Below are 17,693 nucleotides of genomic sequence, written 5' to 3'. Positions count from 1 at the left end.
GTGTGTGGGTGTGTGTTTGTGTGTCCTGATGCCTTTTTGAGCTTCCCAGATTGCACAATGTACATGCATGCATGAGTCGGCACCGTATGGAGTTGGGTTTCGGAAAAAAAGTTAGGTTGCAAAATGAAGGCTTTAAGTATGTTTGAGTGCCATAGTTAAGGTTTAAAATAAGGGTTTTGGTTTTAAATAAGGCTTTCGAGCTTGGGTTAAGGTTTAAAATAAGGCTTGGGTTTTAAATGAGGATTTCAAGCTAAGGTTTGAGTTTCAAATGTAGGTAAGACTTTCTATGTAAGTTTTCAAGTCACAGTGAGGGTTTCAAATTAAGTTTTCAAGCCTGGGTTAACATTTCAAATTTGGGTTTCAAGTCATGCTTTTAATAAGAGTTTAAGTTTGTATTAAGGTTTAAAATATGGGCAGGGATTACAATGAGTGTTTGACTTTTGAAAACATGTGTCAAAGCCTGGGTTAAGGTTTCAAATAAGGGGTTCTATCCACGGGTTAGGGTTTCAAATGTGTTCAAAGCCTGGTTTAAGGGTTCAACCAAGAGTAATAAGGCTCTCAAAGTAGGATTTCAAGCCACAGTGAGGGTTTTAAATTAAGGTTTCAAGCCTGGGATAGGGTTTCAAATGAGAATTTTGAGTCAAGGTTAAAGTTTAAGATTTCAAGACAAGGTTTTGGTTCCATGTAGTCTCAGTCCTCAGCTGTCCTCATCGTTTTGTTGCAGGCAGAGAAAAAGGCCAAACTGATGTCAGCTATGAACACAATAACGGATCCGGATCCAGGCAAGGAAACCGATAGACCGGAACATGAGATTTCGCCGAGTCATCGTCTGCCAGCTTCCAAACCGCCTCCGCAGCAGCAACTTCAGCCTCCGCAGCAACGCCGGCCTCCGTCGCCTCAACATCCGCCTCAACGTCCGCCTCAGCATCCGCCGCAGTCGCAAGCGTCTTTGCCGCAACAACATCAGCAACAGCCGCAACAGCAACAGCCGACCGATCCAGCCTCGCCTACCGTGGCCACCACCCCTGAGCCCGTCGCCATTGCAGGTGTGGACAAGACCTCTCCCAAGGCTGCGGACACTGAACCCGAGTATGAGGTAGGAAGACGACACACCTTGTCCAGCAGTTTTTAATGCTTATTTATGTTCTAGAAAGACCAGACAGACGATTTTCTGAGGTACAAAACATACAATCCTAAGAGTAACGATCCAAGAAAAAAAACGTCCGCCGGGTGACCAGACATCTGGTTATCCAGGGTACAAAAACCAGGATTCAAACTCTGCCGTAGTGCGACCAGATACCGGTTTACTGGCATGCAAAAAAACAAGTTTGGAAGGAATATGGACTGTCTACAAAATCCCTCTCTGAGGGTGGCCACCAGAGGCCTTGTTCTATGGGGTCCAAAAACCATGATTCAAGAGTACTTTCCAGAAAAAGCAGACTTAAAAAAAAAAAAAAAAAACCTGTCAAAAGGTTGAGCAGGCACACGTTTTTCTGGAGTACAAAATACAAAAACACTTTCAAAGGAGGACCTGGTACAAGATCCTGAATTTGAGGCAAATAATTACCAGAATTGGTGGAAACAAAAACACTTTCCTTCAGGGACCAGAGAATCCTGTTCAAAAAGCACAAAACTGTGATTCTAAGTGAATAATTATTTGTGACAAGGCAGAATGAAATTCTCAGAGTAACACTTCCAGAAACGGGGATTACAAATCCCTGTCGTAGCGTGACCAGCCGTCCGTTTTTTTGGAGTGCAAAAACCCAAATTCACAGCAATTGGAGACTCGAAATGAGATTTCCGAGTGACTAAATGCTGTCATGTGGCGTTTGCAGGACGATCGCGGTTTTGGCATCGGCGACCTGGTCTGGGGGAAGCTGCGAGGCTTCTCGTGGTGGCCGGGACGAATTGTGTCCTGGTGGATGACGGGACGGAGCAGAGCCGCCGAGGGGACCCGATGGGTCATGTGGTTCGGAGACGGGAAATTCTCAGTGGTGACTATTTCGTTGATGTCCCAATTTGAGATTGTTTTGATCGATTTTTGAGCTATTGATGGAAAACGTGAAGATTTCCTGCGTGTTGTTTTTCAGGTTTGTATTGAGAAACTCTTACCCTTAAGTTCCTTTAAGGATGCCTTTCACCAACCAACCTATAACAAGCAGCCTATGTACAAAAAAGCAATCTACGAGGTGCTACAGGTAAAAACGTAAAGCGGTCGGCATGCGCACAGGTTGACACCAATGTTAGAGTTTGAAATTAGGGGTGGGGTTTAAGGACAGGGACGCGCTTAGCTCCTTCATGCTGTGTGTGGTCTTATCCCAGGTGGCCAGCAGCCGGGCAGGCAAAGCCTTCGCGCTCCGTCCAGACAGCGACCACAGCGAAAGCTCCAAATCTGTGGAACTCCTCAACAAGGAGATGATCCAGTGGGCTGCGTCCGGGTTTCAGCCTACCGGACCCAAAGGCTTGGAGCCACCAGAGGGTAAGAACAAGAAGAAGAAGACAAAAAGTCAGGCTTTTGTAGGTTTGCAGCCAGCATTACGGTTTCAAATATGAGTTTGGAGCGGACTTCTAACTCCATGAATGAATGAAGAATGGCTTGCTGTATGTTGAAACCCGCAGAGGAGCGCAACCCATACAAGGAGGTCTACCCGGAGATGTGGGTGGAGCCGGAAGCCGCCTCCTACACGCCGCCGCCACCACCTGCGAAGAAGCCTCGAAAGAGCACCCAAGAGAAACCCAGGGTCAAGGACATCGTCGATGAAGGAACGCGAGGTAAGGTTGTTTAATGCAAACGAATACCTCGTCTCTTATACTGCGTTATAATCGACGGACTCCTGTGGTGTACCGCAGGGATCCCTTCTAGACCCTCTCTTGTTCCTGACGCACATAAACTTTTATTAGCCTTTTGGAAATCAATTGACGGACCACCTTTTTGAGGACCTCAACATTGAGGAAAATTCCTCAATTTTTGCAAAGGGCAGTGGTTCAGAATAAGGTTTAAAGCATAAACCGCATTTTTTACCAATCAACACGCAATTGGGCGGACATTTCTTTCATAACAAGATGCACACAAGACCCACGCATGAAATCCAACTCATCGTGTTGTCATTTCAGAGCGACTCATCTATGAAGTGAGACAAAAGTGCCGCAGCATCGAAGGTAAGTTGTCACATCCAAGATTTTTTTTTTTCTACTTTGTGACATTGTCAATCAACTCTCCACGCAGACATCTGCATCTCCTGCGGAAGTCTGAACGTTAGCCTGGAGCACCCGCTGTTCGCAGGAGGAATGTGCCAGGGCTGCAAGGTAGGCCCGGGTTCGAGACAGACTCGGCGCCAACTACGGGCCGCCCTCCCACATTGACGATGTTGCATTTTCAGAACTGCTTCCTGGAGTGCGCCTATCAGTACGACGACGACGGCTACCAGTCGTACTGCACCATCTGCTGTGGCGGACGTGAGGTGCTCATGTGCGGGAACAACAATTGCTGCCGGTAATTTGTGGCTCACGATGATGTTTTTTTGTATTTATTGGTCACTGTGAAAGGTTTGTAATAGCCAAACCTTGAATATGCTACACTTCACGCTATATATATAGACTAAAATATGGTCTCTTTTTTTTTTTGTTGTTGGTGTTTTAAGCTTACAACAACAAAGACAGGCAGAATATTCGACTGTTTTACGGCACTTTGTGCTTTAGTATTTATTTTGTTTACGTTACAAATGAGAGGGGAAAAAAATGGTCCCATTTGTTGCAGATTTGAAAAGGGCCAGCTGATATATGTACTATATACATACACACATCAGACTAGAGATAGACCGATGTGTTTTTTGTTTTTTTTAGGGCCGATACCAGTGCCGATTATTAGTAGTCAAGGAGGCCGATAACCGATATTTGAAGCCGATATTCGTTTTCAGGAAATAATATTGGTGTAAAAAATTTTAAAAATACAAATGCCAATCTTGACTTTTGTTGTAATGTCTTAAAGCATGAATGCTTATTGAACATATTTTCAGACTTTTTCAAAATGTAGAAGGTTTTTTTTTGTTTTTTTTTTAATCTTAGACAATATACTTCTTTTTAAATTTCTAAAAAAAAATGTTCAGGGATCTCCCACATTTATCACTATGAGTACCTCTTGAAAAAGTTAAATGGAAACTTAAAGAAGTAAATACCATAGCTCTATTTTTCCAGTTTAAAAAAAAAAAAAAATCCTGTAATCTTCAACTTTCAGATTTCTTTGTTTTAATGTTGAGCAAAAACAAAAGTGTCAGAAGGTTCCCAGTGTCATCAGCATTTCTTATAGTTAACTGAAAATGTAAATAAACAGTTCCCTGAGATTAAAATGGTTTTAGATTTACCTTTTGATGACTTTTTAACGATTTTGAAAAAAGTCCGATACGACATTCGTCAAAATGCCCAATATCGGCGCCGATAATGAGCCAGGCCGACTAAACTGATCCCAAAAATTCAGTCACAGTCTCCGCCACCCTGTATCGAGCGGCAATTTTAAGGAACCGACGTGTATATTGTGCCCAGGTGCTTCTGTGTGGAGTGCGTGGACCTCCTGGTGGGCCAGGGCGCCTCCCACGCCGCCATCAAGGAAGACCCGTGGAACTGCTTCATGTGCGACCCCAAGGGGGCCTACGGCCTCCTGGAACGACGCCCCGACTGGACCTGCCGCCTGCAGCATTTCTTCGCCAACAACCACGACCAGGATTTCGTAAGTAATAATGGCTTACCTTGGTGATATTGTGATGGACGGATGATCAATTGATGCATCAAATTATTATTTAGATAATTATTTATTTATTTATTTATTATTGTATTATATTATTATTATTATTATTGTTAATTTTGTCTGCCATTTTGAAATTTAGTCTCAGTTTTAGTCCAATTTAAGTCACGCTTGTTAGTTTTCAATCACAATTAGTCAACCTCATCCCATTTTTATTTAGTCAATTTTTAGTCGACTATAAATCTCGCATTTTTGTCTTTATTTTAGTCCAAGAAAACATATTTTTTTTTATTCATCTAGTTTTAGTCAACAACAACTATCAATGTTTTAGTCAGGACAACCGTTTTGCCGCTGTATATATATATTTTTGTCAGCAGATTATATTGAACCTTCTCTGATATAAAACTAGTTCACAAATAAAATGTTCTCATCTTTTTGATGAAAAACAACTTGACACACAATTACAGTAGTTGTAACTATATTAAGAGAATGTCCACTTTTTATTTAATTCGCAGAGACAAGATCTGACAAAATCATTTCATTTTCATCTCGTTTTTGTTCATGAACTAAAATGTCCATAGATTTTTAGTCCAGTTTTTATTACGTGAAGGACGTTTTCGTCTCGTCTTCATTAGTCGACGAAAATGCATACTGATTTAGTCCCAGTTATTGTTATTTTAATGAGGGATTTAGTCTAGTTTTAGTCCGGTGAAAAATGTGTGTTGACGAAATTTTGTTTAGTTTTTGTTGATGAAATTAACACTAATTATTATATATTATTTATTCTAATTTATAGAATTATGCCATTTGACATGATCTACTTCCATATACATCAATGATTTGAATAATGGCATTTGCCGCCATTATTATATCGTAACGGCGTTGTTCTTCTCCGCATTGTGCGACAGCAACCGGCAAAGCTTTACCCGCCCATCGGGGTGGAGAAGAGGAAGCCAATCAGAGTCCTGTCGCTATTCGACGGCATAGCAACGGGTAAGACGCGCACGGAAGGTTTTTTCCGTTGATCCACATGTAGTGCTGTATTGCCCGTCAAAAGAATATCGGGTTGGATGCCTGATTGTCCCCACTCCCTTCCCGGTTCCCACTATCCACGCACGTTTTTTTTGTTGTTGGTGTGTAACAACTGGACGGGCCTTCTTGTGGCTCAGGGCTGCTGGTGCTGCGCAAGCTGGGCATCCAGGTGGAGCGCTACGTGGCCTCGGAGGTGTGCGAGGACTCCATCACGGTGGGGCTCGTCCGGCATCAGGGCCGCATCATGTACGTGGGCGACGTCAGGGGCGTCACGCGCAAACACGTGAGTTCAGCCGATTCCACCTTTTAAGAAGAGAGATGATGTATTTGACGTTTAGGGCTGAGAATCGTGTCAAATGCTGTGATTAAAAATGTTGTTCGTGGCCATTTCATCTACTTTTGTGTAGGGGCGCACCGATCGATTGGCTAGCTGATTTATTGGCCACGATTTCCTTAATTTTGGGGGATCGGTGATCGGCCTATCTCTTAAAGGGATACTTGAGTCATTGAACGATTTTCAGCTGTGAAAAGTGAATATTTTGTCCAGAATGAATTTGAGAACTTCAATATTTCTGATGTACAATTAATACCTTTAAAATGTAATTTTTCCACTTGCTGTCGACTGATGATGACATCACCTGTCCAGAGGAAGTACAGTGGAACCTCTACTTACGAACGTCTCTTCATACGAAATTTTCGACTTACGAAACGCCTCAACGGGAAAATATTGCCTCTTGTTACGAAAGAAATTTCTAGATACGAAAGGTAAAAATGCATTACCGAACGCAACATACTTTCGGCTATGGCTATTTCCTACCATAGGTACCTACGAGCGTAAATACTAGATCGGTGTTTGTGCATGTTTCTGGCATCCCTTTGGCTTATAGGAACCTTTACCATAGGTATCTATGAGCGTATACTAGATCGGTGTCTATACAGCGTCCTCATCATTCATCCCGCGGCCCATGAGGTGTTCCGATAGTTTTTCGTAAATGTATGAACTAACGGCCAACGAATTTGTGCAAAAATTCAAACAATTGGTGATTGATGAAGGCACAGTAAGTTTTTAATTGCGACGAGACGGGCCTTTTTAAAAAAAAAAAAAAAAGATGCCTCGCCATACCGGAAGTTTCCATGAAGTTTCAGAATTTGTTTAAAAGAATCGCCCAGAAAAAGTGTTCACCAGTTGGGCGTTTGCTCACTAAGATGATGTTTGCCTTGGACATTTCCGAAGGATTGTTTAAAAATAAATAAATAAATAAAATAAAAAACATCCATGGATCAGTTCTTTACAAAACACCAGGCAAAAAAAAAAAAACACTCCTGAGAGAGAGGAACATGAACCAAAGAGGGCAAAAAACGATGAGGACAGCAGTTAAAAAGGTAAATGACCATCATTTTTATTCTTGACTTTATTCTTTGTTTTTTTACATTATGCACAACTCTCATTTATTGCGCAATAATCTAATTGTAACATGTATTTGTTACATGTTTTGATACATTTTTATGCTTTATAAAACATTTATGTCTGAATTTTGGGAGGCTTGGAACGGATTAGGGCATTTACATGGAAAATGCGTCTCTACTTACAAAATTTTCTACTTAAGAACTTTCTTCCAGAACCAATTAATTTCGTAAGTAGAGGTACCACTGTAGGTAATGGCCAAAAATGGCTCACCTGTTTTCTGGGTTTGGTCAGTTAACTGAGCCATGATTGGTCGTTTTCTACTTCCTCAGCACAGGTGATGTCATCATCAGTCGACAGAAAGTAGAAAAATTACTTTCTAAAGGTATTAATTATACATGGAAAATAATGAAGTTACCACATTAATTATACACAAAATATTAACTTTTTACTGCTAAAAATGGCTCAATGAGTCAAGTATCCCTTTAAAAAAAAAAACGATATTTTCCACCGATCTCATCTCTCTCTTAAGATGTCTGAAAAGGTATCTTCTTCTCCTGAGATGGTTAATATAGGCTTTTATATTTATTTGAGAGAAATACTTGATGTGCAGTTACAAAAAAACTGTTTGCATTATTTCACAGACAACATTGTTCAATGTTTTTTAATAAAACAAATTGGAACACTGAAGGTGGCTGCTTATTATGAAAAAAAATAAAAAATCGGGATCAGCAAAAATCGAGATCGACATGTCAGACTTTTTTTTTTTTTTAAAAGATCGGGGATCGGTGATGGGCCGGAAAATTGTGATCGGTGCACCTCTAGCCTGCAGCATACACTAAGAATGAATCTACAACTAATACATTTGTTACTGTTGTACTGTAGGGCTTTTTTTTTTAAATATGCAAATAAACTGTTTACGATTAAACAAGTAGAATCATTTCTCTTCAAAAGACTGTGGTGAATCTGCGTCCATTGGTCCAAATTGTGAAACTATCACATGACTGATTCGCAAGTAACTGCTGGAAAAATGGTCATACAACAGATTGCTCCTGTTTTGATTTTGAATCTAGAAATGGGATTTGGCTGTTAAGCTGTTAAAGGGCCCCGGCCACCCCAAAATCTTGTAAAATCATCAACTATTTGCCTTGTACAAAGCATAGCATAGCAGTTTAAAAAAAAAAGTAGTGCAACAGTATTGATTTGGGGAAAAAAATTAAAGTTGCCCTTGCGTCCTTTGACTTTGCTGCATGTGGCCCTTGGAGGAAAAGGTTTGGACACCCATTTAGGTTTACACACCAAAACATATAAGAATGACAACACAAGGATGAGAAGACAAGACTTATTTGTTTTTACTCGCAACGAGCAGAGCAGAGTTGACAGGTACAAGCTGTCAAAGATGTTCTGGCAATTCTCTTGCGTCCTCTCTTTTTATTGGCCATTATTTCCTGTCCGGTTACAAAAAATAGCGTTGCACTACTAAGGGGTGGGGATAGCGCAATAGTGCAACGCTGAATTATCTAAAAATAACATATCTGTCTGCTTGGATGTAAGTGTGTGGCAAACAAGCATGCGATTATCCATTAGCAATGAAAGTTCTCGTTTTCGCTTTTGCCCCAGACGGTGTGACTCATTTTAAACACAGCCACACTGTCTGGTACAGTTCATATAAGAAAGCAGTTCACTTAAAGTTCATATGAGTGTCAAGCATTTTAGCAAATACATATAATAATATGTACACTTTAAACTTAACACACCCTATGTCCTAAGTTATCTGGTGTCTTATCTCTGCAGATCCAAGAGTGGGGTCCTTTTGATCTGGTCATCGGCGGAAGTCCGTGCAACGACCTCTCCATAGTCAACCCTGCGAGGAAAGGCCTTTACGGTGGGTAGAAAACCAATTTGACACGTTGGGGTTCGGCTCGATATCAAAAGCGTCCGTGATGTCCGCGTGCCACAAAAGAGGGCACGGGCCGCCTGTTCTTCGAGTTCTACAGGCTGCTGCACGAGGCTCGGCCCAAGAACGGGGAAGAGCGCCCCTTCTTTTGGCTCTTTGAGAATGTGGTCGCCATGGGCGTCAGCGACAAGAGGGACATATCTCGCTTTCTGGAGGTACGCTCTCGGAACCAGTGCAACTCAGATTGCACTTGTGTGCCTTGGGAGATAATCGGCAGGACCAAACAATAGACCGATGCCCTCTAGTGGCACCAAATATTAGAAGTACCCACAGTCCATAGCAAGCTAACACTCTTGGTCAGGGGTCTCCAAGTTCGGTCCTCGAGAGCCCCTATCCAGCCTGTTTTCCATGTTTCTCTCCACTAACACACCTGATTCATGATCGGGATCGTTATCAGGCTTCTGCAAAGCTTGCTGATTAGCTAATCATTAGATTCAGCTGTGCTGAAGGACAGAGACATGGAAAACAGGCTGGATAGGGGCTCTCGAGGACCGAACTTGGAGACCCCTGCTCTAGGTCAACATTAGTTATTACAAAATATTGGTATTGACTAGGGATGTAACAATATCCAAACATCATGATACGATATTATCACGTTATTGTGCGGAGTTTGGCGAAGTTAAAAAAAAAAAGCACAATATTGTGCTTTTGTACATAACAGGAATGCTTATAAACTACCGACAATCTCTTGTAACACCTATTGAGGTGCTTGTTAATACAGGCACATATTGAGTTCCTACCACATATTGACTCGGTTCACAGGCATATAACGTTCCCCTTCATCTTACAATTAGTATAGATTTTAAACAGAAGGGCCAAAACATCCCTAATGAAAATTAAATTGCACTAAAAAAGAGAAATGTTCTGCTTTTAATATCGTGACATGACGACGACGATATTGTGGCAATTTAATGTCTTGATATCATGATATTGCACTTATCATTACATCCCTAGTATTGACGCTATCAGCCAATGACGGTTCGCCATTTGCATGTATCCACTCTCCTGTATTTACTTTTTTTAGATCGATACAAAATTGGAATACATGCATCTTTGCGCTGCCTTAAAATTTTCACATTTTCCAACATGCAGCTAAGTTTGTCCTTGAAATGATATTGACCGATATTTTTTCTGCTGTGTTGTTGTCATCATCCGCTTGACAGTGCAACCCGGTGATGATCGACGCCAAGGAGGTGTCGGCCGCCCACCGTGCCCGCTACTTCTGGGGTAACCTTCCTGGCATGAACAGGTCGGTGGGTGAATGGTGAGGGAAAGCATCCACGTGGACTCAAACATGAAGCTTAGCTTAGCTTATGAGCCAATTATAGCATGTTTCACACACTTGTTGTGACAAATGTTTTGCCAAGATCGCACAGAATACCTTACAGTCCTGATGCAACTGGCGTGCCCAATGAAAAGTAAAATGAGGCTTTTCGCAATGGAGTTGTAAAGATTTGGGAAACTTTGAAAGATACATTGAGGAAGGTTCAATTTGCAGTGGTCTTTGAGTTTTGCTTTAAGGTATACAACTTCTCGAAGTTCTTCACTTGCTTTATGAAGCTGACATGCAGCAGTGTTGTCATCCACAAAATAATCATAAGCCAGATTGGTTGTTTGTTTGTCGTCCATTGATTTGTCTCAATTCCTCCTCAGGCCTCTGACAGCCATGTGCAATGACAAGTTGGACCTGCAGGACTGCTTGGAGCACGGCAGAACCGCCAAGGTGCGCCATGACGCGTGACCCCCACGTGCACATGTACAAGCGGCCGGCTAAAACTTTCTTGTCATGTGACTGTCTGTCAGTTTGACAAGGTGAGGACCATCACCACCAGGTCCAACTCCATCAAGCAGGGCAAGGACCAGCACTTCCCCGTCTTCATGAACGAGAAGGAGGACATACTTTGGTGCAGCGAGATGGAGAGGTAAAACCTCGAGCGAGGCTCTGAGCAACCAATCAAAATGGCACTTATTGCATATTTATGGATTATTGTATCAATCTGATGAAATGTTATAGAACAGCTGCTCATGTAAACAACGAATGAATACTCATTTTATAGCAGTTTTATGACTGTATGAGTCTGCTTAAAAGTAAATTAAAACATCAAAAGTCTGTGGAATTACAGTTGTTTGTGCACTGTTAACATCCCGTATCCACATGACCAATAAAACCATTTTATGACTTACTGCAAAATTCTGATAAAATATTGTCAGAATCTTCGGTGGGGGGAAAAAAAATACACGTTTGGTATAGTAAATCTCTATTTCCTGTTATATGTCAACACTTTCACCTAAATGACTCTTGATATATATATATATATATTTTTTTTAATGATTTTTATGACTTACTCCATAAATATGCTTCAACATTATGAAAGACCAAACGCACAATTCAAAGAAAAAATAGACTTCTGGTACTAAATCGTGTTGAAATGACTTATGTGTGTACTGCGTATCTCACCAGCCAATAAAAACACTTTTTATTGCATTTTTATGACTGAGGCTTACTGTGTAAATCCACTTAAATGTTATAAAACAGCAGACGTTTCAATGGAGGAGAAAATACACTTCTGCTACTAAATTTGCGTAATTTGCCATTACTGTCAAAACTCCGTATGTAAACGACCAGTGAAAACTTGCTTTAATTGCATGTTGTTACATACTGCATAATTCCAGTTAAACATTATGAGACGTGTCAATGAAAAAAATGCGATAGTAAATCTGTGTAATTACTGTAAAGCGGGGGCGAGGCGCTATTCCACGCCTAGCCGTTGACTTGACACTTGATAAATATAGTAAATATATACAGTAAATGGTTGGATCCCAGTTGATGAATACAAACGCAATGAAAAAGAAAATTCTAAAATTACTAAAAGACCGTACTGTGAAATTTATTTTAAAAAATAATCAAAGGTATGGGGGAAAAAAAGCTAATTTTTTTTTTAACCTTTTAAAAGCATTTAAACTCTGGGCTGAATTCACTTCTGTTGCCAGTTTATGCCTATGGGGGACCATAACTGCCCAAATTAAAAAAATAAATAAATAAATGAATAAATAAATGAATACAAGTGGGGGAAAAAAATGATAAAAGAATATAATGCAAAAATTAAATACAAAAATATTAATGGAAACAAAAACAACTCATATTATATATATATATATTTACTTTTATTTATATATTTATTTTTGTATTTATTTCCACATTTATTTTTATATGTATTTTTATTTTTTTTAAATCTCATTTTATTGTATTCAGTTTTTCTTTTTTTATTTATTGTTTATGGATATATGTATAAAGATTGTGTTGTTTTTAATTTCCATTTATATTTTTTTGTATTTAATTTTTGATTGATATTTTGTATCAGTTTTTATTTTCACTTTTATTTTTCTATTTATTCGTGTATTTATTTTTAATTTTGGCAGTTTCGGTCCTTTCTATATTCCATTTGCATGCAGCATAACAACTCAAAGCTGCTTCACCATTTTAGCTTTGAACTCTGGCCTCCACTAATTGACCTGAGTCTGCAGATTGCAGAGCCCTACTGGGTTTTATAATCAATTAGCATTTCTTTAATCAAGACCCAAACCATTCAAGTGATTTTTAGACCAATCGCAGAATTTTCAAATCTATTCTCAAACTGAAATCATGCGGTATGCTAATTCAGCGTCTTTTCTCCAGGATCTTCGGCTTCCCGGTCCACTACACGGACGTGTCCAACATGAGCCGACTGGCCCGGCAGCGTCTGCTGGGACGCTCGTGGAGCGTTCCCGTCATCCGCCACCTGTTTGCACCACTCAAAGATTACTTCGCCTGCGTCTGAGCGACCCCCCTTTTGACCGCCCCCTTTTTTTTTTTGCGGCGTCAGAGCCTTGAGCCTCCAGAGCTTCACGCTCGGAAACCGCTTCGGCGTAGATTTCACACTTTCTATTTGTTATCCTTATTTAATTATTATTTTTTTTTAGCAGTGTTGTTATCACCTTGATTTGTCTTTGTCGGAGCTATACTTGAGACTATGCTTTCGGAGAAGAGCTAAACGTGGAGCGGAGCGAGCGTACTGTACGTTTCTTTGCCGTGCTTCCGGCGTAAAGGGAGCTCTAAGAATCCAAAACAAAAAACAAAACAAAAAAAAACACCAAGATCACATATACCTCGTTGTTTACAGCTTCTGAAGGTAATAAAAAAAAAAAAAGGTACTACTACTGTAATATGGCTACAATGCCACGGTGCTCCACAATGGCGGGAAACTTCGTCAAGTGGGAAAAACGAGAAGAAAAAAAAACTTTTTTGCAGCTTTTCTACAAGTTCTTACTGGTGCTGACTTCTTCTACAACTCGCCTTCCTGAAGTGCACAAACTAAGCTAAACGACGATGTTTCCCGCCGTTGGAAAAAAAAAAATATAATGTCGCGTTCCATATCGACCGACGATATTTACTGTACATTTAACGTGAGGTGCAAAAACAAACAAAAAAAAAACCTCGATAACATGGTGCGGCTTCACAAAAAGTCCTTCTACCTTTTTATAGCAATTTTTTGGTGTGCTGTTGTATCAACATTATAAAAGCACTTTTATACTTTTATTTCCTTTTTGTATTTGAATTTTAAATCTAGGTTGATGTGATTTGTTTTACAATGATGTGAACTACCCTGGCGCAATACTTTTTTGTATACAGTAGGGCTGTGCCAATAGTGGAAAAAAATAGTTTTTTTTCGTTTTTGTCTTTAAATATGTGAAATCTTTTATTGTAGGACACATTGTATGGTCAGACCGCCTCCTGCTTTTGGTTGTTGTAAAAGCGGCGATAAATATACGTCGAGTGTAATACCGCCCAAGTTCCTTAAGATTGTTAGGTGCATTTATATAAGACAGCCTTTTGGAAACAAACACGCCCACTTCGCACCACTAACCCCGCACTAAGTTAAAAAAATAAAATAAAATCCTAAACAAGATGACGTCATGTTCACCCGTTGGTTAAAAATCTGAATTATAAAGAGGAAATGGAAAAATCAGCCAGGAGTGGAAGAACAAATTAAAAATCTTAACTATTATTTCTGACGCACTCCCTGGTCACACCTCTATTTAGGCATCCCCTATAGAAAATCTTTTAAAATGGTTCAAAATTAAGCAAATAAATTATCTGGATCGTACGCTGCGAGTTAAATGTGGAGTTGGTGCACGCCCGCACCATCAACCAAAACAAAAGAATCACACTGGGGGTGGGAAGGTGTGTCAATGTAAATGTGTATATATCAGATGCACCAGTTTGAGAGGCCTTGGCAAAAAATGTTTTTAAATAAATAAAAATCGTGACTTTTCACATCAACGTGTACAAAATTAGCCGACTAAATTGTCTCGGCTCTAAGTTGCAACAGTTGGCGCACCCCCATCATGTGAACCAAAACAAAAATTCAAAGCAAAGCCCGTTTTGTGTACAGCTATGAGAATATTACATTTACTTGTAAAAAAAAAAAAAAAAAGTTAAAATATTTCTATATATTAGACGCACCTCCGGAAGGGCGCTCACGCACCTCTGTTTTGGAATCCATGGTGGAATTTTATTATTGTTATTATTATTATTATTATTATTATTATTGGTAATAAATGCATTTAGCTTTAACGTCAATAAAATTAATCATCTAAATTATCTGATAGTTGGCGCACCCCCAATCCATAAAGCATAGCTACAGTGTGTCAAATTGATTTCCTAGAACATAAAGTAAATGAATTGTATTTTGTGGTTTGTTTGTTTAGGTCAAAATTTACAGTAAATATTCAATATTTTTATTTTGAGAATGTGTGTGTGTATATATATATATATATATATATATATATATATATATATAATTGTTAATCTCATGCATGTTCCAGGGGTGCGCACAATCACGATGTGGGACCGTTTGGGAATCCCTGCTACAAAATTTCAACGTATCCTCAATTTTAATTCATGTTCAAGAATTACGGAAGATGGGTTCAGAGTTGGCGCACTGCCCTGTCTGGCACCACAACCAATCCCCCCCCCCCCCCCCCCCCCCCTTAAAAAAAATAATAGTCAAAGTCTGTTTTGCATATAGCTACGTGGATTTTTACGTTTATTTGTTGACTCTGTAAATTTGTAATTATTACATCGGACTTTGAATCTTACACACCCCCGGGAGTAATTAACAAAATTGTGAACATGGAGAATTTAGTCTGTGGTTGCTCAGAACCGAAAAACTGACAACGCCTAAAAGGTTGCTAAAAGGAGCAGTTGTCAAAATGTTTTTTTGTTGTTGTTTTTTTCAAACCACACATCTGAGTTTGGGGCACAAATTCAAACAAAGCATATTAGGTGTATGGCTACAAAAGGAGGGGGGTGGGGGGGAAAAAAAATCAGGCCAACTCACGCACCCATAGGGGTGCGCGCATCACAGTTTGGGACTAGGGTTCCCTCCTGATATGGTGACCGACCAATCACAGGGCACAGATAGACAGACAAACCAAACTACGGATAATTTCCAATCTTCACTTAACGTTTTTTGTAATGTGGTCAGAAGCCGACATGCAAACTCCGCATACGAAGGCCAGAGCCGAGCTTCGAACCCGGGACCATAGAACTACGAGGCAGACGTGTTAAGTGATTTAAGCACTTGTACCAGCGTGCTGCCTCCATGGGCGGAATTAACGGACTAAATACTCTTGATTGTAACGGCGGCGTAACTAACATGGAGGATTTCGGTGTTGGCTTGTCAAAATGGAAAACTGACAAAGTATTAAAAAAAGTTTTGAATATCTATTTAAAATATTTTAACTCAATGACTCTCTTAATGTAACTAAGTTCTTAAGTGACCTTATCGCCATCCGTTTCCTCCTTTGCCGCAAATTTTCTGTCATCTTGTGTTTTGTACATTTTTTTGTACAGAAACGTCGCCGTTTTGGTTTTTGTCCCTGCTTTTTAATGGAAATGTAAAAATGTAATTCTTGGCTAATATATAATCAAATGAGTGTTATTTTTGTTTGTTTTAAAAGAAAAAAATTAACGTGACAAATTTTGATTGCGATCTAGATTGTAGTTTAGTCCAGTGTTTACCCAACCTTTATTAAGCCAAGGCACATGTACTGTATTCGGAAAACCTCACTTGAAACGAAAATGTCGCAAAAAGTGCTGAAATTTGGATAATAAATAATGTCAGTCAAAATTTGGGCCATTTAGTGGAAGAGCATGTCATTGTTCTGCCTGTCACTATACGTCGCTGGCGGTGTAAAAGCCGGGAATTACTCTACGCATTTTACGACATCTTTCCCTTGTCGTAACAGACAAACTATTATTTGATATAACTATATTAACTAAAGGCATTTTAACTTTGTACTTGACGGGAAGAAAAAAAAAATACAAAAAAGGTTTTTACGTTGTTTTAGACTTTAGGGGATTGCTGTAGTCGGTGCTTATCTGTGGGACAGTTGTGAGGAAGAAAAGAAAAAAAACTTGTAGCGTGATGTATCGATACGCTTGTTTTTTTCCCAACATTCCGCTTGCTGAAGTTCTCCATGTCTGTTTTTGAACTGTTTTAATCACATCACTGGTCAAGGTGAGTCACTGGACACTCCACGTGACTTCCTTTCTATACCGTCACTGTTGTTTATAGCCGATGTGCTTTTTTATTATTATTATTATTTTTTACCCCCCCCACTTTGGAGTTCATTTCTGACAGCAAATGTAGCATTCAACCCTTCACACACACAAGTTATGTTTAGTGTCCAGAGAGAAGATAAAGACTCCGTATGTAATTGTGCTGGAGAACACTTGAATAAATATATTGTTTTTTGTTGTGAGGAAAAAAAAGCATCTTGTTTGTGTCTCATTGTACGCACATCATGCCAGACTTTGAATCGACAAGCAAAGTTACATTTTACTACCCTTTCAGCTTGATCATGACATTGATATTTTCACCCAACTACTGGTAATGTAATTGGCAGTGATTGAGGTAAAAAAAAAAAAAAAGGTCCCTTGATTAGTGCCACTCCCAGTTCAAGTTTACTCAAAAAACTAAACAGAAAACAAAGATAACTGCACCTTGTGATAAAATAATAATAATAAAAATAAGAATAAAACAATGTTTAAGACGTCACATGCTAGCACACACTCACACACATTATGGAAAAATACGTCGTTTGGCAAACAAACAACATTTATAGTCGGAATGTTGTTTCACGTGTTGTAGACAAACAATAATACTCACAGGCATATCATCTTTGTCCTCTTAAAAAAAAAAAAAATTATTATTGCAGTTTACTTAGTCAGTTGTTAAACTCTTCTTCGTGTCACTCAGTCTGTAAAATACTGCCCCCTGGTGGCCAAGGTGGGCACACCGAGACATTTTGTCACAGATGTGTATACAAGATGTGTAAAAATTGGGTTGTCTTTGAGTGATTAAGCAAAACAGCACAACCGTCAGCTAACGTTAGCTGTACAGTACAACGCTCTATACATTTTTCAGCATCAAAATAAAATCAATAAAAAGTACAGTCATGGTAAAGAGATTGTCACCTTGGTTAGATTACAGGAATGACCATCTTTCACTCCATGA

At 39.6% G+C, this 17,693-nt stretch overlaps 1 protein-coding gene and 1 long non-coding RNA gene across 5 annotated transcripts in view; one reads left to right on the top strand and one right to left on the bottom strand.

Moving 5' to 3' along the window:
• The window catches only part of LOC144031084 (DNA (cytosine-5)-methyltransferase 3A-like), a 30,273-nt gene extending 14,867 nt beyond the window's left edge, over nucleotides 1–15,406 (top strand). For 2 of the 4 annotated variants that reach the window (XM_077537810.1, XM_077537808.1), the window contains 17 exons: nucleotides 725–1,096; nucleotides 1,836–1,994; nucleotides 2,091–2,198; nucleotides 2,323–2,479; nucleotides 2,620–2,772; nucleotides 3,115–3,159; nucleotides 3,227–3,306; nucleotides 3,381–3,493; nucleotides 4,540–4,723; nucleotides 5,647–5,731; nucleotides 5,908–6,053; nucleotides 8,970–9,060; nucleotides 9,139–9,287; nucleotides 10,296–10,381; nucleotides 10,786–10,855; nucleotides 10,936–11,054; nucleotides 12,809–15,406. In XM_077537810.1, coding sequence (XP_077393936.1) covers nucleotides 725–1,096; nucleotides 1,836–1,994; nucleotides 2,091–2,198; nucleotides 2,323–2,479; nucleotides 2,620–2,772; nucleotides 3,115–3,159; nucleotides 3,227–3,306; nucleotides 3,381–3,493; nucleotides 4,540–4,723; nucleotides 5,647–5,731; nucleotides 5,908–6,053; nucleotides 8,970–9,060; nucleotides 9,139–9,287; nucleotides 10,296–10,381; nucleotides 10,786–10,855; nucleotides 10,936–11,054; nucleotides 12,809–12,950 — 2,259 coding nt within the window. In that variant the 3' untranslated portion in view covers nucleotides 12,951–15,406. Of the gene's footprint in view, nucleotides 1–724; nucleotides 1,097–1,835; nucleotides 1,995–2,090; nucleotides 2,199–2,322; nucleotides 2,480–2,619; nucleotides 2,773–3,114; nucleotides 3,160–3,226; nucleotides 3,307–3,380; nucleotides 3,494–4,539; nucleotides 4,724–5,646; nucleotides 5,732–5,907; nucleotides 6,054–8,969; nucleotides 9,061–9,138; nucleotides 9,288–10,295; nucleotides 10,397–10,785; nucleotides 10,856–10,935; nucleotides 11,055–12,808 lie in introns of all 4 variants that reach the window. The other 2 variants (XM_077537809.1, XM_077537806.1) reach the window with 1 other exon arrangement.
• LOC144031086 (uncharacterized) overlaps nucleotides 5,952–17,693 on the bottom strand; it is an 11,966-nt gene continuing 224 nt past the window's right edge. The window contains exons 2-3 of the long non-coding RNA XR_013287435.1: nucleotides 17,654–17,693; nucleotides 5,952–6,073 (exon numbers count right to left, since the gene is read on the bottom strand). The exon at nucleotides 17,654–17,693 is cut by the window's right edge and continues 18 nt beyond it. This is a non-coding gene — a long non-coding RNA (uncharacterized LOC144031086). The remainder of the gene's footprint in view (nucleotides 6,074–17,653) is intronic.

The sequence above is a fragment of the Festucalex cinctus genome, chromosome 12 (assembly GCF_051991245.1).
Source record: "Festucalex cinctus isolate MCC-2025b chromosome 12, RoL_Fcin_1.0, whole genome shotgun sequence".
NCBI classification, from domain to species: domain Eukaryota; kingdom Metazoa; phylum Chordata; class Actinopteri; order Syngnathiformes; family Syngnathidae; genus Festucalex; species Festucalex cinctus.
The sequence above is the reverse complement of the archived record's forward strand: the minus strand, read 5'-3'. Positions and strand labels throughout refer to the sequence as shown.